At 44.8% G+C, this 24,482-nt stretch overlaps 1 protein-coding gene across 4 annotated transcripts in view; it reads left to right on the forward strand.

The window, feature by feature from the left end:
* The window catches only part of XPO4 (exportin 4), a gene marked incomplete at its 5' end in the record, with an annotated part of 109,680 nt that extends 87,046 nt beyond the window's left edge, over positions 1-22,634 (forward strand). For 2 of the 4 annotated variants that reach the window (XM_079721806.1, XM_079721808.1), the window contains 14 exons: positions 1,816-1,992; positions 2,468-2,610; positions 3,113-3,258; positions 4,107-4,284; positions 7,629-7,788; positions 8,309-8,478; positions 9,252-9,426; positions 12,288-12,581; positions 13,503-13,686; positions 17,065-17,183; positions 18,542-18,672; positions 19,183-19,300; positions 19,703-19,795; positions 22,379-22,634. In XM_079721806.1, coding sequence (XP_079577932.1) covers positions 1,816-1,992; positions 2,468-2,610; positions 3,113-3,258; positions 4,107-4,284; positions 7,629-7,788; positions 8,309-8,478; positions 9,252-9,426; positions 12,288-12,581; positions 13,503-13,686; positions 17,065-17,183; positions 18,542-18,672; positions 19,183-19,300; positions 19,703-19,795; positions 22,379-22,576 — 2,286 coding nt within the window. In that variant the 3' untranslated portion in view covers positions 22,577-22,634. Of the gene's footprint in view, positions 1-1,815; positions 1,993-2,467; positions 2,611-3,112; positions 3,259-4,106; positions 4,285-7,628; positions 7,789-8,308; positions 8,479-9,251; positions 9,427-12,287; positions 12,582-13,502; positions 13,687-16,995; positions 17,184-18,541; positions 18,673-19,182; positions 19,301-19,702; positions 19,796-22,378 lie in introns of all 4 variants that reach the window. The other 2 variants (XM_079721807.1, XM_079721809.1) reach the window with 2 other exon arrangements.
* Between the last annotated feature and the right edge of the window lie 1,848 nt (positions 22,635-24,482).

Here is a 24,482-nt window from a genome sequence, read left to right on the forward strand (position 1 = left end):
ATTCTCAACCATTGCGCCACCAGGGAAGTCCCCACAAAATTACTTTTAAATATTTTTATTTTTATTTTTATTTATTTATTTTTTTTGTGGTATGCGGACCTCTCACTGCTGTGGCCTCTCCCGTTGCGGAGCACAGGCTCTGGACGTGCAGGCTCAGTGGCCATGGCTCACGGGCCCGGCCACTCAGCGACATGTGGGATCTTCCCAGACCGGGGCACGAACCCACCCGCATCCCCTGCATCGGCAGGCGGACTCTCAACCACTGTGCCACCAGGGAAGCCCCATTTTTAAATAGTTTTTAAAAATTTAAAGGTTCATTTGATCCAGAGTATGACAATTTTTCTTTGTATTCCGTGGGCTAATAAAAGCAAAAGACATAAAACACCATTCACTGGAAGCAGTTCCTTAGGTGCTTGTGTATTCTCACCTGGAGGTGGTATTCTGATGGTCCAGCTTATTACTCTGGAATACTAGAAATAGATCTCCCATTACTTTCTTTTTTGAGTCATTGACAAATTGCTGCAATAACAGTTTGGGGTGGCGTTCTCTGATGGAGGTTCTGGAGTTGGTGTATTTGTAGGCTGAGGCCTGTCTGCTTTGGAAGCCAGGAGAGCACGTTGTAGACCAGAGCTGTAGACCTTTCGTGTTCGTGGTTCCTGGTTCGCTACCTGTTAACATCAGAAACTGGATTGTGCCAAACAAAACCTTAAGGTCGGATACATAGCTCGCAGGCGCTGCTCCTTTAGTTTTAGCAAATTACTTACGAGAGACGCCATCGTTAACAACTGACCCCGGGGTGTCTGCTTATCTCTTGTGGCCTGTAGTGTATTTTCTGCAAGTGTTTTGCTTGCTTCTCACTTTTTTCCATTGGGTTGAGCTTGAACGTCAATGAATGGTGTGTTATTTATGTTCTTGCACCAAACACAGCGCTGGACACCTAAGTGTTCTGAGTTTCACTGAATAGCGATCTAGTGAATTTGTGGATGAAGAAGTTGATGCACCACGTTACTAACGAATGGCAGAATTCAGACGTGGATTCTTCCAGGCGTGTGAGACGATGAGCAGAGCTGCCTGGTGTCCTCCGTGTGACCTCTTCCTCCTCAAGTGGCGGAATCCTTTGCTCTGAAGCTGTGTTAGGGCCCAGCCTGTACATGGTGGTCGCATCCAGGCCTGGCCCCTTCCGGTCCATCTGCTCGCCGTCCGCAGGGCTTCCCCGGGGGTCCTCACACACGCTGCGCTTTTCCCGAGTGTCCTCCTGCCTCGGCGCCCTCCTGCCTCGGCGCCCTCCTCCGGCTTCTGTGAGGCCCATCCTTGCCTTCCTGGTTTCTAATAAAATGTCAAGGAGCATCTGTGAAGCTCTCCCTGTGTGTTCTTAAATATGCTAATTAGGCCAGTCTGTGCTCATCATTCTTCAGTTTTTCTAAAATCATTTAATCTTACTTTAATCTAACAGTTCTCATCTTGACTACAGAAGAAGGTTAACATTATTTTTGTTTGAAAAACACATGATCTGCAAAGCGCTAAATGGCTAGTCTTTTACAGAAATAAACATTAATTCTTGTTTGCCTAAGAATTTAGATTAAGTTAGAAAGATTTTAGAAAGTTTAATAAAAAACCTACACATATTTACTGCAATGTTTGAATTAATCAGTTAATTTTAAGACGAGCCCAGTTAGCTTGATCATTGATTAATAATTGGGAACCTTTGTTAAAGGAAAACCTGTAAACCTGTCTGTCTGTATGGCTGTGGGATGCTTGCTGTGATGTCGGTCTTACTCTCTGGCCATCTGTCTTGTGAATGTCCTTTGCTCTTAGCTGGATAAAGACGACATGGTGTACATGGAAGCATATGACAGACTGCTGGAGTCCTGGCTGACGCTGGTCCAAGACGACAAGCATTTCCATAAAGGCTTTTTCACCCAACACGCAGTTCAAGTGTTCAATTCCTATATTCAGTGCCACCTAGCAGCTCCCGATGGCACAAGGAATTTGGTAAGTTTTAGGCCAGATTGTAATTAACAATCTATTTCATCATATAATAAATACTAGAAACATAGGTGAGCTCCTTCAGAGGACTTGCTGAGAGCATAAGATGGAGAGCAAAAGTCTAAACAGGTTCGTGTTTTGAGGGATGTGGCTTGTAGTTACCTTCATCTCCTTAGTTTTCAGTAACCCACCTGTGTCCTGCTGGTTGTCAGGTGATATCCAGAGGACTGTGAATCTTAAAGGTTTCAGATCTTTTCAGTGACAGAAGTTGAAGTCTCTGGTGTGGGAGGCAGGTGGTAGGTGTGCACCGGCTGTGTTTACGTGCGATAGTGGGGGGTCCGTACCCCCACTCTTGCTCTACGAGTTTCCCCCTTTTGGGTACCTGCCTGGGCGGCCGGCATGGCACTGCTCGGCCTTCCCCTTGGCGTGTGGTGTTGCAGTTACGTGACAGCTCGGTCTTTATTTCTTTCATCGATAACAGACTGCCAACGGAGTGGCCTCTCGTGAGGAAGAAGAGATAAGTGAACTTCAGGAGGATGATCGAGACCAGTTTTCCGATCAACTGGCCAGTGTAGGAATGCTAGGACGCATTGCCGCGGAGCACTGTATGCCTCTCCTGACAAGGTACACACGGTCCAAAGACCCCCATGGACAAACACTGTCTATTCACAGACCCCCGGCGAGCACTTACAGTGTTTAAGGACTGTAAACACCCCCTGCCCGTACCCCAGCACACGGAGCAAATGGACAGAAACACACTCATGATTGCGTTCCTTGGCTTGTCCATTTGGAGCCCAGGCACTACAGCATAGATGGCAGAGAGATTATGGAAAACATGGTATGAGAAGTGATGGGACCCGTATGAGTAACAACTTGGAATAACCGGTTTTCAAATGCCTGTTGTAATAAACCTTGATTGTTTGTAAAGCGATGTTTTAATTCTATGTCATAAACAATAAATCACAATTCTTAGAGCGCCATGAGAACGTTGTGTACATAATAAATATTTTTGTATATGTGTTTTGTGCTAACATCTTAATTTCTGCTGTCTAATAAGTGGCAATAGGTCGTTCTGGGTCTTTGCTTACTGAGCTTCATGAAGCCGTTGATATTTTCCTTCTTGTAGTTTATTAGAGGAAAGAGTAACGCGGCTCCACGGGCAGTTGCAGCGGCGGCAACAGCAGCTCCTCGCTTCACCTGCTTCAGGCTCTGCTGACAGCAAGGTGCTGGATGATCTGTATGAAGATATCCACTGGCTTATTTTAGTTACAGGTCGGTTGGTTGTTTCTTTGTAAAATGTAATTGCCAGCTGAGCAGTCTCAGCCTTAAGAGAAGCTTCATGAGTTAATAACAGTAGTTCATACGTAGGGTTGACCTTGAGATCTGGATCCAGCTGTTGTATGTCACAGAGCTCTGGATGCTTTTCCTTACAGTATTGGCTGGCATGTGTTCAGTGCCTGTTCTGTACCACATGTTCTATGTGGAATTCATTGTAGCCCCTGCAGTAGTACTATTTGTAGGTATTATGGTTGTCCTTGTTGCTGTTACTATTACTGTCATTATCAATTATCACCCCATCTTATACGCAGAGAATCTGAGACTTGGAGACCAGCCCTGGTCACACTGGTGTTAATGTTTGGAGCCAGAGTTCAAATCCCAGCAGTCTGACTTTTCTTTAGGGTCTTCTTCTGTAACCATGTTGTCAGTGTTTCTGTATTTTAAATAATCAGGAAAAAAAAAAAACAACCTTAATGTTTGGAAAGGCATTCCCAAATATTGACTTTTGATAAAGATAATAGTAGAATTCCTATTAACTTTACAGAATATAGTACTGAAAATTATTAAAAGGTCACAGAGTAAAAAGCCTACATGTCAGTATGAATTATCAAATTGGTGAATAAAACTTTTGTCCTTTGTCCTTTCCTGTGTTTTTGAGGGTTAATTATCTTAGAAACAAAGTTTCTTCTCATCAAACTTGAATTAACATATTAACATTTATAATTTACTTTTACATCAATTTATATGGTGTATATAAATCAAATAAAACTGAAAACATTTATAGTGCAATTTGTTAAATGTAGATTGTTAAGTGTTCATTTTTAATTTTTTTTAAACTGAAGGCTACCTCTTAGCTGATGATACTCAGGGAGAGACTCCGCTAATACCTCCAGAAATAATGGAATATTCCATTAAGCATTCATCTGAAGTTGACATTAATACAACACTTCAAATTTTGGGATCTCCAGGAGAAAAGGCTTCTTCCATCCCAGGGTACAACAGAACAGATTCTGTGATTAGGTAATATGACCTCTATAGCTGTGCTCTTGTAATTTATTCTGTTTTGTAAGTTCTGAGTTGACGGGTAGATGACTCGAGTGACAGGCGGGTTGTTAAGCTGACACACGAAAGAAGACAAAACTCGGAGAAGCCTTGAAACAAACAAGGATGGCAAGTACTCAGCACATTTAAGCAGTGCCACTCTGGTGGGAATTGACAGCTGTGTCCAGTACCGAGGAGGACAAGTATAAGATTATTCTGGATGCAGTGAGGCCTTGAAGGGACATTTGGTCTAATTCCTGCAAACACATCCCTTGACCATCAGAAAGCAGTGCTCATGCGGGTTCAGGCACCTGAATGAAAGCACCAAGAATGGAAATTCTTAGAAACCAGGTGAACATGAACACGTATTTATTGTTCAGGAAGCTGGAATGACTTTCCAGTGGCTTTCCTGGCCTCTCATAAAGTAGAAATATTTGTCCTGAGTGTGTGCGAACCTTGAGAGCCCTGTTGTAAGATGGCAGTGTGCCTCAAATGAAAGAATTCACTGTGATCTTCCTGAGAGGAGTGGTAAAACTTCCATTAATTCTTGATGGTGAAGTTAAGGAGGGATGAACGTGAACTAAATATCCTCCTAAAAGTGGATTTGAAAACAGCAATTTAAGTTTCAGCATCTTAAACTTTAAATTTAGGTTGCAGACAGAATAATGACATAATACTGGTTTTAGTCTGTTGCAAAATCATGAACTCAAACAAGGTGCTGTCCCCTCATTCTTTTTATTTTAATGCAAAATAACATAGATACCATTTAAACCTGTGCAATAGAAAATATGTTTTTTTTAAAAAAATTAAACTGTTAAGTGGATATCAAGGAAATGTTTGGGAATTTATTTCCTTTATTGTTGCATTCTCTGATTTGCAATAAAATGTCAATGTCATTGTCAATGCTCTATTGGAAAAGTTTTATTTCTTCCTTTTGGGGATGCTTTCAGCATTAGATGGAGTAATTGCTTTGGTCTGGTTCATGGTGAATGTTAACTGCAGAGTCAGTTCATTTCAGGGTTGCTGTCCCGTTGTGTTCTGTGCCACTGTTGTTGCCTGGGCAGTACCCTCAGGAATGCTTTCCTTGTATTTTCAGTGCTTTTACAGTTTTTGCCAGTCTTGGGTCTCAGTGAGGGAGCAAAACATTTCGGTGTCTGAGAGCAAAGCCTGTGAAGGGTTGAGGTGGGGACCGGAACAGCAGGAGTCACCGTTGTCCTTCAGTCCAAAGAGCGAGTGTGACATTGAACGGCCGGAGGGAGACAGGCCTTGTTTACTAGGAAAGTGGTTCGCATTTCTTGAAGAAATCATCATTTGACAAGTAACTATCGAGTGCTTGCTACGTACCAGGCACTGTTCTAGAGCAGACAGATCGCTCCCCCTTTCAAGCTCCTCGTGTGGAGAGGGAGGAAGGAAGGGAATGGCGCTGTTGTTAGCCGACTGTCGGTGCCGTGGGAAGGAGGCCGGCTGCCCGAGGGCCAGGTGTGCAGGCCTCAGGGCTGTGTCGGTGTTACAGGGTGCCGTCAGCGTGAGCTTTACTTCACGTACTTGAGGGGCCCCACTGTTCTAAAGACGCCTCCCATTAATTTATGTGAACGTGTTTTCTCAGTGCTCATATCTATTGAAGTGAAAAACAGGAATTAAATAACACATGGACTAATTTGGAAAAATCAAACCCTGCCACATTAATCTTATTAAGATACATCCATTTTATTTATTTATTTTTAATTTTTTTAAATTGCAGTATAGCTGGCCTACAATATTGTGTAATTTACTGGTGTAGAATATAGTAATTCACAATTTTTAAAGTTTATACTCCATTTATAGTTATTATAAAATATTGGCTATATTCCTTGTGTTGTACGTAAAGTTTTATTTTTAATAAATGTGTTTAATAATTTATTTAAATTTGTGTGATATTTTGCTCAATTGTGTACTACTAAGTTTTGTAACGATAACTCAATCCAGAAGACATTTTTAACACAGTCTTATCACTGGAAATTTTAAAAAATTATATCTTAACATCTATACATACTTGTTTCAGAGAAGTATATGGTGTGATCGATAAAGCAAGTATAAGAAGCTTATTATATTAGGATAATAGTCTGTGGGGAAATGAAATAGGAATAAAAATTTAAGGAGAAAAAGAAACAGTGTAAAGCTTCCAACTGTGAAGGAAAAACTTGTTTCTCTTTCACATGGATGGTGATGGGTATCAGAACTCTAGGATGATTAAATCCCAGTGCATACATTTACATGGTTACTGTGATTGCTTAATGCACGTTCTGTGAGGCTGCAGATCACATCCTTTAAGCTGTTTATTCTTAAGGGGAAAATTTGATACTTCAACTTAAAATGCATTGTGAGATCGTTGGGTTAGTTTTGCTCACATACGCTCAAATCATTTTTAAAACTTTGAGCACTGTTGGCGCAGTGAGTGTATGTAGTGAAACAAGAAGACCGTAAACCCACCTGTGTAAAGAAGAAGGTCAGAGAAGGGGGATGTCGCCAGCTGGGAACGAGGTAGCAGTGGGTCAGGGGCTGAAACTGCCCGTGAGGTTTCACGGCAGGGAGATGGCTTCACTCACCCTGAGAGCAGCGATGAAAGCAGCGTTCCTGCCTTCGCGCCGATATTCCTAGAATGGTGTCATGATGGGCTCTTTCGCTTAAGTCCTTTGCCTCTTTGCCTTTTAGCTAAAGTCAGGTTAAATATAGATCCCTTGTGCCTCCCCTCCAAACCCAGAACAAAGCCTTTTTTTTTTTTTTTTTTTTTTTTTACTGGTCTGCATATCGTGCTGTGTTAACGCTGCTCAGCGTATGAATTCTGTAGTGTAGAAAGGACAATACATGCACTTATGTAGGTAATTCTAGCAACGTTTTTATTTTAAAATACCCTTAAAAGTCAAGTTTGTTAGGAAATAAATAGGACTGTCAGATTTAGAGGCAAGACTGAATATTCAGAACATTCTGGATAAGTCACTGACCCGTCCCCACACCATAAAATGACCAGTGTCCATGGGTTTTAAGTAGCTTTTAACTGTGTGCATTTCTCTGTTTTGAACCTGAAAAATCTCTTTAGACAGTAGTGCTGAGACTCGCACGTGTGATCACAGCCCAACAGAGGCCATGACTAGTCTAGCCATGACTCTCTTCCTTTTCTTTTCTCCTGCTTCCTGAAAGGTCAGCAATAAAATGGGGCATTTGTATCCAACCCTCTTGAAGAAAATTTCAGTTGAGAAACAGAAAAGGGCTTTTTAGGAAAAAAATATGGTTAGACAGCCAAGAAACTGATAAAGGAATAAATGACTTCCTTTTTGTACCTACAGGCTGTTGTCTGCTGTTCTCAGAGTTTCGGAAGTTGAGTCTCGGGCAATAAGGGCAGATCTCACGCACCTGCTAAGCCCTCAGATGGGCAAAGATATTGTTTGGTTTCTAAAACGCTGGGCAAAGACTTATCTCCTGGTGGATGAGAAACTGTACGATCAGGTCAGAATGTAAAACCGTTTGACTTCGTTTGGATTTATGAGGATGGGAATTATAGAAATGAGAACATTTTTCTTGGTGATTTTCTCATCAGAATGTGAGTAAGAGCTGAGCATCTTCCACACCGGAGAAAACTGTGTGGACAGCATGCTGTTTTGTTAACTTCTTCCTAGAGCATATCATGTGATTTCTGCTTATTTTAACCTATATTAAGTTCAGAGCACTGTTTGGGAATGGATTAATTTATGTTCTTTGTATTTGGTGTGAATATGTGACTGTGTTTGTAATATGAGAATAATGAAAGCTAATAGGAAAACCACACTGGGAAACGTCAGTGCATTGACGATGTCCTTTTTTGGACTTCGGAAATGAATACATTTAGAAAAGTGGTGTGAAGTCAGCAGTACTTCAGATTTAGTGCTCATTTCAGTTTGATTTCTCTACGGGGTTTTTTGTTTTTGTTTTCTTTCCTTTTTCCGGCAGATCTTTCTTTCTGACCTTAAAAAATGTGTTTTCTCTGAAGATAAGCGTGCCGTTCAGTACAGCGTTTGGAGCAGACACAGAGGGCTCTCAGTGGATCGTTGGCTACCTCTTGCAGAAGGTCCTCAGCAACCTCTCCGTGTGCAGCAGTGAGCAGGACCTCGCAAATGACACGGTGCAGCTGCTCGTCACCTTGGTGGAGAGAAGGGAGAGGTGAGCTGACGTGTGTGACTTCAGTGGAGTCTTTTCAAGTGGTGAACGGTTACACGGTCCTAAGGTCTAGGTAGACCCTGCGTTTTTGGAGCAATGTGTTTTAAAAAATATATCATAGTCTTGTTACAAATGCAAACAGGGCTTTTCCATGTTATGACTGAAGATTGCGTAGATGTTCAAGGACTTGTCATCAAAGAATCTTTGTGAGTAACATATATATTTAATTTAGTAATTTACAGTTTTAATATAGAATAGTCTTATTTGAATTTTCAGCTATCGCATTAGTATTATCCCATTTTAAAGATGAGAAAAACTGATAATTTGACAATAATTTAACTGTGCAAAGTAAAATTTTTAGTGCTTTCTACAACAAATTCTGGAGATGTTTTCAGTTTTCTTACTACATAGGAAAATGATTGTTGTTACTACTGTCACTGGCTACTATTTGTTGAATTCTTATAATTTATTAGGTACTGTTGCAAACACTTCATATGTAGTATCTGATTTAATCATTTCATCAGTCTCAGCCATGAAATTTAGGGCTGTTATTACTGTTGTTATCTTTATTTTACAGGTCAGGAAACTGATAATTAAGAGAGATTAAATAAACTACATTGACAAACGGCTAATTGGGTCCGAATACAAGACTCCAAAGTCTATACCAAGTTGTCTGTGCTGGACTTTAAACAGAAGTTGAAGCCCGTAGCCCTGCACTTTGTTCACTTAGTGCACATGCAGTGTAAGCAAGTAATGCGTCTTGTCTCTCCCTGCAGGGCAAACCTGGTGATCCAGTGTGAAAGCTGGTGGAACCTAGCCAAGCAGTTTGCGAGCCGAAGCCCACCTCTGAACTTCTTGTCCAGCCCCGTGCAGAGGACGCTGATGAAGGCTCTTGTCTTGGGGGGCTTCGCTCACATGGACGCAGAGACCAAGCAGCAGTACTGGACAGAGGTAACCATTCCCCTGCCTTTGGCGGCTTTTCCGCGTCGCCTTGCCGGGGTTTCATCTGTGTGTTGCCGCAGACGGTCTGTGGAAACATAGCTTTTCTGGTATTTTCCCTCCTAACGAGTAGGTTGGCGCTTAGGGTTTGTCTGACCTGCTGACCTGCTTGCGTGAGGACGTTGAATGCTGTCGAGTGCCCGGCAGTTTAGACACCTTTTCCCCAACGCAAATGACAGCCTGAGCTGGTGTGTTGCTTCTCCATGAAGAACCCGTGACGTGTTCCTTTGTCTTGGACAAGGACATGCAAATTAACCACTGTGTTGGCTTGCTGGGGCTGCTGTGACAAAATACTGCAAACTTAGTGGATTAAACAATGGAAATTTACTGTCTCACGGTTCTGGAGGCCAGAAATCCGAGATCAAGGTGTGGGCAGGGCTGGTTCCTTCTGAGGCTGTGACAGAGGGCCTGGGGTTCCCGGCCTTTCCCGGAGCTCCTGGTGCTTTGCTGGCAGTCTGCGGTTTTCCTCGGCTTGCGGGTGCACCACCCTGATTCCCCTGCATCTCTGTGTGCCCATGTCTGTTCCAAATTTCCCCTTCTTGTAGGAACACCAGTCATACTGGGTTAGGGGCCTGCCCAAAGGACCTCATCTTAATAACTAATTACCTCTGAAACAGCCCTATTTCCAAATAAGGTCATGTTCTGAGGTACCAGGGGTTCGGACTTCAACACATCAGTTTTGGCGGGACGTAATTCAACCCATAGCCACCACCCTGGACATGTCGTCTTATATAATAAGGTTTAAATTGGGAACCAAGAGTTACCAGTGCATGTAGGTTGCCAGCCTGTAATCCCTGTGACTGGATGCCCTTAGTGTTGAGAAAGGGCACAGTAACAGAAATAGGCAGTAGTCTGTGACTTCAGAGCCAGAATGAAAATCAGCCTGACCATGTGTTTCCAATTTAAATAATTTATTTTCATAGGTGCAGCTTTAAATAGAATTAAGAGATCCTCTTCATGAATATGCCTGTTTACTCTTATACCCAGGGGAGTTGGAAGGGGAAAAACAGGCTGGAGCTTTGTGTTGGTCTTCACCCAGTAGGACAGAGGTTGGAGACTGCAGCCCACAGACCAAATCTGGCCTGCTGTTTTTATAAATAAAGTTTAAAAAAAATATTTATTTATATATTTGGCTGCGACGGGTCTTTGTTGCGGCATGTGGGATCTAGTTTCCTGACCAGGGTGGGGATCGAACCCGGGCCCCCTGCATTGGGAACATGGAGTCTTAAGCCACTGGACCACCAGGGAAGTCCCTATAAATAAAGTTTCATTGAAACGCAGTTATGCTTAACCGATTACATCTTTTCCGTGGCTACTTCTGCACTACAGTGAAATCGTAATTGAATAGTTGGGCCAGAAATAGTATGTCCTGTGAAGTGTAAAAGATTTATCCTCTGGCCCTTTATGAAATATCTTTTTTTGTTGTTGTTAATGGGAAAGAGATGAAGATAGTGGCAGAATCCTGTGAATGGCGTCGAGGAAGTCTTTTTTTTTGTTTTTTTTGCGGTACGCGGGCCTCTCACTGTTGTGGCCTCTCCCGTTGCGTAGCACAGGCTCAGCGGCCATGGCTCACGGGCCCAGCCACTCCGCGGCATGTGGGATCTTCCCGGACCGGGGCACGAACCCGTGTCCCCTGCATCGGCAGGCGGACTCTCAACCACTGCGCCACCAGGGAAGCCCAAGGAAGTCTTTTTTTTTCTTCTTTTGAACTTAAATTACATAAGGAAGTATGATGATAGCATACACTTATATTCTTTTCCATAAGTAATAATTTCTTTTTTTCAGTTTTACTGAGATGTAATTGACATACATCATTGTATAACTTTAAGGTGTACAGCATAATGGTTTGACTTACATATATTGTGACATGGACAGCATCCGTCATTTCATGGATACCAAAAGAAGAAAAAGAAAAAAAAATAATTAAGGAGAATTTTTTCCCTTGAGATGAGAACTCTCCGGTCTTCTCTCTTCACTTTCCTACATCTCATATAGTCATCATGATGTACGTTACATCCCCAGGACTTACTAATCCTGTAACTGAAAGTTTGTATCTTTGTCTTCCTCCCTCCTCAATTCCACGTATAAATGAGATCGTACAGTATTTGTCTTTCTCTGTCTGACTTATTTTACTTAGCATAATGCCCTCAAGATCCATCCATGTTGTCATGAGTGGCACGATTTCCTTGCTTTTTATGGCTGAGTAATATTCCATTGTATATATGTACCACATCTCCTTTATCCATTCATCTGTCGATGGACACTTGGGTTGCTTCCATGTCCTGGCTGTTGTAAATAGTGCTGCTGTGAACATAGGGGTGCGTGTATCTTTTCGAATTAGTGTTTTCACTTTTTCAGATAAATATGCGAGGTGGAATTGCTGGATCCTATGGTAATTCTATTTTTAATTTTTTGAGGAACATCTGTACTGTTTCCAAAGTGGCCGTACCAATTTGCGTTCCCACCAACAGTGTACGAGGGTTCCCTTTCCTCCACACCCTCACCAGCACTTGTTATTTCTTGTCTTTTTGGTGGCCATTCTGATAGATGTGAGGTAATACCTCATTGTGGTTTTGATTTCCGTTTTCCTGTTGACTGGTGATGTGGGCACGTGCTGTGTTATTTATTTGTTTGCCAGAAGTTAGGATCACCTTCAAAGTGGGGCTTGTAACATGTGGTTCAGGTATTTTTTGTTTTTTGTGCTTTTTTGCCTCCAGCAATTAGAAATGTTTTGGAAAGTGAATATTTACCCAAGTTGAAGAAATAAGCATGTGAATCAGACATTTAAAAAAATCTACGCTTTATGTTTGTAGGTTCTTCAGCCTCTTCAGCAGCGATTCTTAAGAGTGATAAACCAGGAAAACTTTCCGCAGATGTGCCAGCAGGAGGAGGTGAAGCAGGAGATCACTGCCACGCTGGAGGCCCTGTGTGGCATCGCTGAGGCTACCCAGGTTGACAATGTAGCCATCCTTTTTAACTTTTTAATGGACTTCCTTACCAATTGCATTGGATTGATGGAAGTTTACAAAAATACTCCCGAGACTGTCAATCTCATTATAGAAGTTTTTGTTGAAGTTGCACATAAGCAGATATGCTATCTTGGAGAGGTGAGCACGGTCTACTTTGATCCCTTCCAGATCAAAACTCCTTATAGCTATAACAAAATGATAGATACTTTGCTTCAGATTGAATGAACGTTATTTGAAACAATATTTTTATGCCTCCATAAGATTTTTCAAAAGAACTCAGAGTTCAGAGGAAGGCATGTTGAATGAATATAAATTCTTGTCCTAAAAATGTTAATAATCAGGCATTTCTTTGGGCTAATATGTTACTCTGTCAAACTCATGCACATGAGGAATATTTGATAAAACAAATGGATTAGGGTAGAAAATTTTAACCAATTTCTCTGTGGTGGAACCCTAGGACTTAACCATTTTAAGTGGCAGTTTGCACCTTTGTTTTGTAAGTCAGATGAATGTTCAGATACACTACGTTCTTTTATATTCATTCAGCAAAGATATTCCTGATTTGTGTGTTTGTTGTTGTTGTAGATCAAAGGAACCTGCTTAAAAGTGAGGTTACATTTGCTCAGTGTTACACAGGTTGTCCCAGGTGCACTGTTCAGAGGCTAGGCCGGTGCTGTGTATTCTGATGCTTGGAGCTCTGTGCTTCTGCACGTTAAACCATTTTACATCTGAAAATAATACACGTTGTACCAGAAGTTGAACAGCAGGAGTAAAGCAGTTCTGTTGCCAAAATTACATTGCCTTTCTAGTGGGCACAATCAAATGCACAGAAAAAGAGTGTCAAATTTTATTGTTAGAAAACTAATATTTTAAATATAACTGTAATCTTTATGCTTTTTCATTTTTGTTAATGCTTTAATATAGTTTAAGACAAGCATTAGAGCTGCTGTTGGAATTCAGAGTAAATTTATTAGATTACATCTTAAACTTCTGTAGTATTTATGTTTGTTTCCCAGCCAGGCTCCCCCAGTAGCCTGATTTCTGCCTGCTTTTTCCCAGTCCAAAGCCATGAACTTGTACGAGGCGTGCCTCACCCTGCTGCGCGTGTACTCCAAGAACAACGTGGGGCGGCAGAGGGCCGACGTCACCGCGGAGGAGGAGGAGCACTACCAGGACCTGCTTCTCATCATGGAGCTCCTTACCAACCTCCTGTCCAAGGAGTTCATAGACTTCAGCGACACAGGTAAAGCCTGCACAAGGGCTCCTGCACTTGGCTGTCGTGCTCGTTTCTATTAAAGCAAAGCAGTGTTTTCATTATGTGACATCCCACGAGGTGGTCCCATTTGCAGAACAGGTGGAAGTCGGTCCCCGTGGCCACGGAGCGGGCGGGACCAACAGCCCTGTGTGCTTGGCCTTCCTGTGGTAGAGGTGAAAGTGCTGGTGTCTTCCCTGCCCTAGGCTCCTAGCCAGTGCCGGACACTGTCCCTGTCACAGCAGCATGAGGCTGGTGCCACTGTTGCACGCATTTTAGAGGCGAGGAAACAGGCCCAGGAGTTTCCACCACTTGCCTGCAGACACGCAGCTCGCGCGCCCCAGTGTCTGACTTCAGAGGCCAGTGTCCAGAGCTCGCTTTACTGACGAGTTCCCCCTCCGTGTCCTCTGAGGAAACCCCAGCCCTGTGCCCACTGCAGTTTGGGAGCCACTGGACTTGGGGGCTGAGAGGTGACGCTTCGAAGCCCTAACCTGGGACTCTCCAGCAGCATGACCTTGCGGAGTCTGGTGCCTTCCTGGGCCTCCCTTGCTGTTACAGGGGCTGTGACAGTCGGTGCCTGCCAAACCATGCTCACGGTGTGCTGGCAGGTACCTCCGGTGCCTGCCGTTGTCGTTGTTGTCACCGCTGTTGTCACAGGCGGGCATGTCCGGGTGCCCGGAGCCTTGTGTGTCGCAGCTCTCCTTCACCGCCTCTTGCCCACTGCCTGCCTCGCCTCAGGACACCAGGACCTCCTGCTCCACGAGGAAGATATGCTGTCCACGTCTCCCCCCTGGGCTGAGCTGACCCCCGGGCAGCGGGTGCTGCTGCCCCTTTCTTCTCCGATCCCTTCTCGCCCCCTGGGCTCAGCACACCTGACACTGGACACTGTTCCTCTCTGTTCCCTCCACCGGTTCACTTCCCTTGTTCACTCAGCACCGGTTTCTGGCAGAGCTGCCCTGTGCCAGGCACCGTCAGCTTCAGCCCGGGAGCTGTACTGCCCTGGGCAGGTGACGGGGCACCAAGGTGAAGGGCTTCCGCTGCCGCTGTTTCCAGGCCCAGCCACTCATGCGGGTGTCGGTCCCAGGTTTTCTGATTCCTTCAGGCCGGGGTTGCTTCACCTTTTCTAGCTCAGATGTGCCTCTAAGGCCTCAAGTTGTTCTGAGCCTTTGCCTTGAAGGGTGTATGTTACACGACCCGCTGAGGTTCACATGCCGTGTTAGTTGATTTGTAGACTTTGCAGGGGTGTAAGGACCAGGATACGAGCCCTGTACCCTGAGGAACTGACTCTCAGTTAAGAACTGGTATTGAGAGGGATGGGAGAGCTGTGTACGAAGGGCATTTGGAGGGGCCAGAAGCCCTCTCAGGCTCCCCTAGGGGCGAGCTGTGGGGTAGACAGTATGGGTAAGTGTGGACGGGCAGGTTTTCAAAGTAAAAAAGCAGAAGGATTGAAATCGTAATACAATGTTAGAAAAGAAATTGAGGCCAAAATGCTCAGGATTGAAAGTACAAAATAAGGGTAAAAAGAATAGAATAAGGTGGATAGGGTTGAGGTCTAGAAAAAAGAAAATGAAGACAATTAAAATAGGAAATGATAAAGCAACAGATAAAATAGATGGTAAAAAGGGAGAGAATATTTTTAAGTAATTATTTTAAAAATAAAATACAGATAATAGGTGAGATAAGAGAAATTTTTTTTTTTTTTTTTTTTTTTTGCTGTACGCGGGCCCCTCACTGCTGTGGCCTCTCCCGTTGCGGAGCACAGGCTCCGGACGCGCAGGCTCAGCGGCCATGGCTCACGGGCCCAGCCGCTCCACGGCATGTGGGATCTTCCCGGACCGGGGCACGAACCCGCGTTCCCTGCATCGGCAGGCGGACTCTCAACCACTGCGCCACCAGGGAAGCCCGAGAAAATATTTTAAATATTATGAAATAAAATTAACATACCAGGTGAGATATAAAAGCATAACTGAAAATGAGCCTCTGCATGACATTCTTGAGCCCCTGGCAGAGCCCGTGGCTGCAGAGCTGAGTCCCACGGCCCAGGCCAGGAGCCGTCTCTCAAGCAGACCCAGCGGCGGTGGCCAGCCTGCCGTGGCCCCGGCCCAGCAGGCCCAGGCTTCCTACCAGATGGATCCAGGCTGGCCAGTGCCCAGCTTTGGAAAATGGGATTCTTCCAGCTAGAACTGAGGCTCTTGGAGAAAAGTACAGAATTAGGCTGAAAAAGTGGTTTTTAAGTAGAAGTGCTTTTTTACCACATTATGTCCTTTTTTTCCCCCTTGTTGTGAAAGTAAATATGCTCATAATAGAAAAAATTTGAAGTACAGGGACAGAAAGATCACCCATACTTTGACATAATCCAGAGTAATTGCATTTTGTTGATTTCCCTTTTGGTTATTTTGTATACTTTTTTTGTGATTATGCTCCAAATATAATTTTATATTCTGCCTTTTTCATTAATGTATTATTAGCCTCTTCCTTGTCGTTAAAATTTTTCATGACTTTTTGATGGCTGCGTGGTAGTCCACATTTTGGAACCTAACCCTGTTTTTGTAATATAGGACATCTGGAGTATTTACAACTTTGCTGTTACAGTGATAAACTAATTACTTCTGTGGATGAATCACTGTCTAAATTTATGTTTATATCCTTACTATATACAGTGCCCAAAAGTCTCTTACTATATTGCTTTTGAGGGTAACTATCACACTGTATCCTCACCAGCATTTAAATGTTATCATTCAGAAGTCACTTGTAATCTAATGAATCAGAAGTAGTATCTTCAAAAACTTTGTATTGCTTGCTTAATGATTGGATTGAACTTGTTTTTCATTGGGCTTATGGTTTTGTTAGGTGTTTGTTTGTGGATTTTGGTCCTTTATCTGTTTAGGTTTTAAGATTCTGAGTAATTTATATGCCTCCTTTATGGATTAAGGGTAACAATCCTTTGTCATATTAGTAGCTTTTTAAAAAAAAACTTTTTTTATGCAATATTTAATTCCTATATTTCCCCCCATTCCTTTCCAGCTTAGAAAAATCCCACACACCTAGGAGAAGAGTGAATAGTGCTGTGGAAATTATTTAACTCACAGTATGACCGATGTGTCAGTGGGGTCAATTTTACTTTTCAAAAAACATGGATTAAGCGTTAGTTTTACTTTCATCGTCGTAGAATGATAATGTAAACACAGAATATCTGCATCCAGTATTCAGACCCTAAACAGTACAACACGAAAGCCTGTATTATCCTCTTGTAGATTTATTTAGTCTTAGGGGCTTGACTCCACTTTCACTTTCATACAGGAGAACATACCCACCTTCGTAGGTTTATTGATGTTACAGCTGTAAGACTGCGTTGTTCTCATTTTATAGATGAAGTATTTAGGGGTCAGGAGCCTGGGCCAGCAGCAAACAGATCTGTGTCGGCAGCCGATGTTGTGTTGTATGGAGTGAACCTGATTCTGCCCTTGATGTCACAGGACCTCTTGAAGGTAAGTGAAGAAAGGAATGTGAACATTAAAACCGCATATGCTTGAACTCGAAGGTTCAAGATATTTCAGACACGAATACATGTCCGATTTAATTCAGGGGGCCAGTACCTACTCATCTGTTAAGTGTGTGTGGAAATAAAGTGTTTGTGTTGCTGTTCTGTGTCCTTCACACCCATGCCTTCCCTGGAGCCCTGCACTCACTGATGGCTCAGTGTCAGGGAAAGACTGGTTCTTCCAGAACCTGAGTGCCGATGTTCGCGGTTTTGATTCCCTCATCATTTGTCGTTCAGCACATACAGTAAGTTTCATGTGTAGTGTATTTCTCTGGTGCTTTCCCAACATCATTCTCAGGCTGAGGGTTTGGGCAACAGAAGGCATTTCCCAGCCACTCCGTGGAGAAACGGGATGGTAAGAAACCAGGGCTCATACAGCCGGTCAAGTTCCGTACGTTCTGACTGCACTGGGCCTCGGTTTCTCTCACTGGTTGATGTCAAGGGTGTGGTGGTGATGAGGCTGCCCTTTCTCCCCCTCTGAGTACCATCGAGGGAGGGTCTCTTCTTCTGCGTTGTCAGGAGGTGGGAGGTTGGAGAGGAAGAGTGAGGTGGACACAACAGAGGGGCAGAGGGAGGGGCCTGGGGAGGAAGCAGGGCTGGGAGGGGCCTGTGCAGGTGAGGCCAGAGTGAGAGCTGTTAGGTGCCCGGCGTGCGGCTGTGACTAGGCTTGTCCCTCTCTCTGCGGAGAGCAGCCAGCAGGATGGGAAGTTTAGGAAGCTCTGTGTATTGATTTGCTTTTCGGGTTTTTTTGTTGTTTATTCATCAAATAAACCATTAGACATTTAGATGTGTATTTTCTTAAATGAGGTTAGCTGTAGATTACCTACTTTTTACCTCAGTTCTCCAGGACTGTGCAACCAGGAAGTAGATGTTGGAAGTGCAGGACTGAATACTCCGTTCTAATCACAATTTTAACAGTTTGTATTACGTTCTTGTATTTTTCCAACATGCTTGAATGCAAATAAATACATTTGCAAAATGGTTTTATTCACAGGTCATTTAATAATTTCAGATTTGGCTGCTTTGTTCAATTTTTCAAGGTAAACATAGAATATCTAGAATTGGCTATGGCTTTTGTAACTATCCAGAAGATGACTGTTTCTACTACGTATCACTTTCATACTAGTTACTAAAGTGTTCCCGTTCTTGTAACTCATTTTTACATTTAATTAGGTCTTTATGTTTTCTATATCCTGTATACCTTTTAAACAAATCATTATACTTAGAAGCTTGATGGTTATTACTTTATTACATTAATGAAAACAAGTAGTTTGCTCATCTAAATGTTTAATATTTCTTTTTCAGTTTCCAACCCTTTGTAATCAATACTACAAGTTAATCACATTTATCTGTGAGATTTTTCCTGAAAAGATACCACAGCTTCCTGAAGATCTTTTTAAAAGTCTGATGTACTCGTTGGAGCTAGGAATGACGTCATATCCTTTGCGTGAACGTCGTGATGATTTGTCACGAGGGAAAAAGTTTGCTAGGAGAAACGTTTTCAAAATTTGCATTTTTTCTTGTGTGGTTCAGTCTTATTTCTTTAAAAAGCAGTCATGCCTATAGCGGCCCCACTTCTGTGTTTCTTTCATTAACGTGCCCCCTCGTCCTCCTTTCACAGACCCAGAGGCGTTTGGCCCCTGGCCCCAAAGCCACTGTCTCATGGAGCCCAAGTAGTAGCGCCATGTCCTGTTGCCGCGTCTCTGATCTTTGCCACTTGGTTGTGTGCGTCACAGTCAGAACACTCACAAACCTCCAGTCCTGGGCCCCAGACACATACGGATAATCTCGGAAACACTGGGACTCTCCTGTCCTCACCTAGCTCAGTAAAGACACACCGAAGTACTCACCTTCTAGAAATAGCCATCCGTTGGATAATAGCTTTAATTTTTTTTATCTTTTGTAAGTCAAGTATCTCTAGTTTGTTCTTTGACCTTCGTGATCAGAATGAGTTCGGAGGTTTGCCAGCTGTGCCTGGAAGCTTTGACCCCGTTAGCTGAACAGTGTGCAAAAGCACAGGAGACAGACTCGCCACTTTTCCTGGCAACACGGCACTTTCTCAAGGTGAGATGTTTGGGTGCAGTCATTGCCCAGGGGTCTTCCCTCCAGGGGGCAGTGCTGACACCTTCATCCACGAGGAGATCATGCCTTTCTGTTCACTGCAGTTTTGGGAGATCAGCTTTCTTGGATACGTTATCCTCCACGGTTATTTTGAGTTCTTGAAATTTTATGTGGTGAATATAACATGGAATTTGATAATTTGATTATTTCATACACCACAGCAAGCAATAACGGCTTCACGTTATCCTTGGATTTTTAAAAAACCGTTTTCTTTACTTCTCAGATTTACTTAATAAAGAAGAATAACCTCTTTTCCCCTCATTTTCCCTTTTGGAATGGGGAGGGACTGGAGGGTTATATGGTCATCGTGTGTCTTTATTGAGAGTTGTTACTGTGTACTTTCAGCTGGTGTTTGATATGCTGGTTTTGCAAAAGCACAACACAGAGATGACCACCGCGGCTGGCGAGGCGTTCTACACGCTGGTGTGCTTGCATCAGGTACTGGACACGCCTCCCTGGGCCCCTCGCTCTGTGTAGTGAAGGGATTTTCAGAGAGATGGGCCGTTTGTCCCTCAGTCCTCAGAGGGTCTGTGCCTCGGTGCTTCCACACCATTCACTGAGGCTGTATTTCTTTTCTTTTTTCTTTTTGGCTGTGTTGGGTCTTCGTTGCTGCGCGCGGGCTTCCTCTAGTTGCGGCGAGTGGGGGCTACTCTTCGTTGTGGTGCGTGGGCTTCTCACTGCGGTGACTTCTCTTGTTGCGGAGCACGGGCTCTAGGCGCGCAGGCTTCAGTAGTTGTGGCTCGCAGGCTCAGTAGTTGTGGCGCACGGGCTCAGTAGTTGTGGCTCACGGGCTCTAGAGCGCAGGCTCAGTAGCTGCGGCGCACGGGCTTAGTTGCTCTGTGACGTGTGGGATCTTCCCGGACCAGGGCTCGAACCCGTGTCCCCTGCATTGGCAGGCGGCTTCTTAACCACTGCGCCACCAGGGAGGTCCAAGGCTGTATTTCTTCAGACTCTCAGTAGCTCTGACTCTTTGTTTTGTGTTTATCTGACAAGCTGTTAGTAGCAGCTCCTTTCCCTTCTCCACTGTTGTGAACCGTCCTTTATGGCGATCGCTGCCCTAAAGCTTGTCCTTACGCAGTGTGCTGGGAACCAGGACTCAGGACAAAGTAACGGAGACACAGTCTCTGTCCTTGAGGAACTCACAGCTTTGCAAGGAAACAAGATGGATAAACCTGGGGACCCCGACGAGTCTGCCTTCAGAAAGTATGGAAAGCCGCAGTGTGTTATTTCATAGCGCAGTCTGGAAAACTGTGGTTGGTTGGAGCCTGTAAAGCCTCTGCAGCGCTCCGTGACGGGGGCTACAGCAGGAGGAGAGTTAGGCTGGCTTGCCTGTCCCTCCCTGTCCCTGTGGAGGGTGCCCATCAGGTGTGCGAGAAGAGCCGTGTTGGGTCCTCAGCTGCCTCGGTTTCCAGTCTGTACCCCCACCCCTGCTCCCCCCACACAGGCACACAACCCAGTGTGACCAAGTCATAGGCCAGGGCAGCTTTTTTTTTTTTTTTAATCCTTCAGTATAGAGGCTGTAGCATTTGCTGTGACTGGTGCGCAGGGTTTGATTTTATTTCCCCTCTTTTGAAAAGGGAGGATTTTGAGGAGTCTTGCGTGCTATCTAAAGACCCCTTCCTGCAGCACCTGCGCCCCGGGCGGGGCGCCTGTGCCCTGGGTACTGCCTCCTGCAGGTGGCGCCCTTGTGGGTGGACCTCCGTGCTCCGCATACATAGGCCGTTGCTTTCTGATGTCCTTTTTTTTTTTTTTTTTTTTTTTGCGGTACGTGGGCCTCTCACTGCTGTGGCCTCTCCCGTTGCGGAGCACAGGCTCCGGACGCGCAGGCTCAGCGGCCATGGCTCACGGGCCCAGCCGCTCTGCAGCATGTGGGATCCTCCCGGACCGGGGCACGAACCCGTGTCCCCTGCATCGGCAGGCGGACTCTCAACCACTGCGCCACCAGGGAAGCCCCCCGTGATGTCCTTTTAAAAACCTGGGTGCACGTTGTAGCCAAGGGAGCAGGGACTGGGGCTGGGCTGGCCCTGGAGGCACTGCCGTTGCTCGGGCAGGGGGCGCGGGGGCACTTGAGTTTATACTTAGCCCCGTGCGCAGGCCTGCCTCTGGGAAGGGCAGCTAGCGCGGCCCCCTGGCCCCGTGCGGGGGGTGGGGGGCGTGCCTTAACTGCTCTTTTCCAAACGGAACTAACGTATGGTTTCCCCATTTGCGTCTATCATGACATCCCAAGAAGCTAATGAGGAAGAGTGGCAGGCCTGCCCTTCTCAGGAGAGCTTCGCTTGGAGAGCTGCCCTGGTTGCGTTCCCCTTGACCCCACACCCTCTCCTCTGTGTAAGGCTGTACACGCAGGGCAGTAAAACCAGGAAAACTCCAGCCACGCCCTCCTGTTCTGTGTCGCTGAGCCCCTTCCTCAGGGACCCCTTCCTCAGGGAGCCCCTCTGCACAGCGCTCCCTTCCGCCCCTCGCCACCTCCCACGCAGCCCCCGTCGGCACGTGTGTGCACCTGCTGTGTCGTGGCTGCCGCCGTGTGGGCAAGACGTCTGCGTAAACCTCCAGGAAATCTTGAGAGTCAGCTTGCAGACTTAGGGCCTGAGAATCTACCATAAATCTGTCGTACTAAGAATCTATCATAAAATGCAAAAAAAAAAAAAGTGCTTTGAAAACACAGAACGAAGAGGCAACGTGACAAGGTACGTGATCGTTTGGGTTCTGTAGCCGCACGGCCGGTTCTTGCTCAGAGGCCTGTGCTCTTGGGTAGGTTATGTAATGTCACTGTGTAGAAGAACTTTGGTGTGCAAAACAGGGATATAAACTATATCTTCCTCACACGGTTGTTATAAAACAGTGAGTTACTAATGGAAAAGCTTGGAACAGTACCTAGATGACAGTAAACTTTTAGTAAATGTTAAATATTAAAAAGAGCTGTCAGACCCTGCCTTTTGGACCCCCATAGCCCGCTAATTTGTATTTCGTGTGGTATTTGAGGAAGGTGCGTGTTCTTATGTGTACTTATCTCTTCAACAGGCGGAATATTCTGAACTGGTTGAAACATTATTGTCAAGTCAGCAAGACCCAGTTATTTACCAGAGATTAGCAGACGCCTTCAACAAGCTCACTGCAAGCAGCACGCCCCCCGTGCTGGACCGGAAGCAGAAGATGGCCTTCCTGAAGAGTTTAGAAGAGTTTATGGCAAATGTTGGTGGTCTCCTTTGTGTAAAATAAACGACAGAGCTTTATGCTTAATCAGATCCTTCCTGCAAAGTGCACTGAATTGCTAACAGTTGACTTGAGTCTTGTCCTTTTTGTCAGTTCGTTGGCCGTTTGGATTTTGGGAGCCTGGCAGGGCACTGTGTGGTGCAGGGAAGCATTAGCCTCAGTCCGTCGTAGGTCTTGTAGCTTTTGAATGGTGATTTCAGATTCTCAAAATGAAATTCCACATATGTGCAAAGAGATATGGGCACCATGAAATACGTATTCAGTGCCTTTTCCCTCTTTATCAGAGCGTTAGGTGGCTACCCACAGTTTAGCGTTTTCATTATCAGGTGTCAGCTGGATATCTGCCCATCTGCATCACTGAGGAGCTGGTTGAAAAGACAGATTCTTGCGCCCACCTGTAGGCAGACCCTCGGAGTCAGCATTTGTTTGTTGGACCTTGGATTCTTGGTTTTCATAAGCTCCTCTCCTCTGCCACCCCTGCGGTTTTCAGTCAGTGCAGAAGACCCGGCAAGCTTTGAGAGGTGTGTGCTTTCCCAGCCCTCCCTTTGATGAGGAGGAGGTGATTCGGCAGGGGGAAGGGCACCACCAGGTGTTTGTGGCTTCTTGTAACCACGCTCTCCCTGTCTGTCTTGTGTCACAGCAGCCTGGTAATTGCAGGTTTTGTGAATCTACTCTGATGCCTGAACTTGAGGACGAAAATACATGTATATTTTTGTTCCATAAGAAGAACTTTAGGAACTGTAGCCATCTCATTGCCTTAATTTTAAGAAGAAATTACAAAAAGCAGATTTGTTTTAGTAAGAAATCAAGTCTTGACGCTTCAGAGTCGGTTTAGGGTGTTAGCTGCTGTGAACGTGGGGCCCTTTTGATTGTGTGTATTTATGTGGTTTTATGGGTGAAATGAAAGGCTCGTTCAGATGTAGTCTAACTTTCTGAGTATGTTTCTGTCCAGCCACGTAGCCCATGGCTAATCATCTGCTCTGAATGGCTTGCTTAAGCAATAACTATTTTAAAGGATGTGAATTACTGATTCAGACAGACTCTTACACGTTGGGACATTAGGGCAGTAATTATTCTAGAGTGGGTATTATACTCATTTCATAGGAGCCACGAAAATTTAATTTAAGAGATTAAAAAATTCACTTTAGATCCTCCAGTTTGATTTTTCTAATCAGGATTTTTGTACTGCTGCCATGCTCCCCTTAACTCTGTGTGCCAGCTTAAATTATGGAAACGAAAGCTAACATAAACACCAGGCACGTGACACTGTGCCCACTGCAGTGTCAGAATCACACAGCACAGTGACAGAGGACCCTGGTGCAGGCGCGTTCTGAAACTGCGCCTCCGAGGGGCGGGCTTTTTCGTCCTGTCCTTAACATCGTGTGCTCGACTGACCTCCGAACGTGGTGTTAGTACCTGGACTGCACAGAGTGGACGCGCCTTCCCGTGCACTGCTGCACGGCGGTGAGGGTAGCTCTGTGCTCTTGGCAGTTGCAGTTAACCAGACGGAGCATCTGAATTCCATCCAGCCTGGGCAGGTGCCGCTGGACGCAGATGAAGGCAAAGCCTAGAGCCACAGCTTTCTGAGGAACATTTCTCTTAATTCGATCACCACTGAGTAACAACTGAGGTGGAGCAAAAAGTCTTAAAAGACATCTAGGGCAAAACTAGTATCACTCTTTCTGAAGTGTACGTATTATTGTGTTCTTAAACATACTTTGGACACTGCATTTATTTTTAGATTTCTTCTTCTTTCCCTTAAAGAACTTGAAGTCAGAGGCAGCGGTAGTCACTTTGTTTGCATTGTTTCTGGTGTTTCATGTTTCCTAGCTCCCTAGCGCCCAGCAGTTGTGAGCTAAATATGTCCCTGTCCCTTTGCCTAAGGGCACCAAGACACGCAGCCGACTGGATT

Source organism: Hyperoodon ampullatus (genome assembly GCF_949752795.1).
Source record: "Hyperoodon ampullatus genome assembly, chromosome: 16".
Classification (NCBI taxonomy): Eukaryota; Metazoa; Chordata; class Mammalia; order Artiodactyla; family Ziphiidae; genus Hyperoodon; species Hyperoodon ampullatus.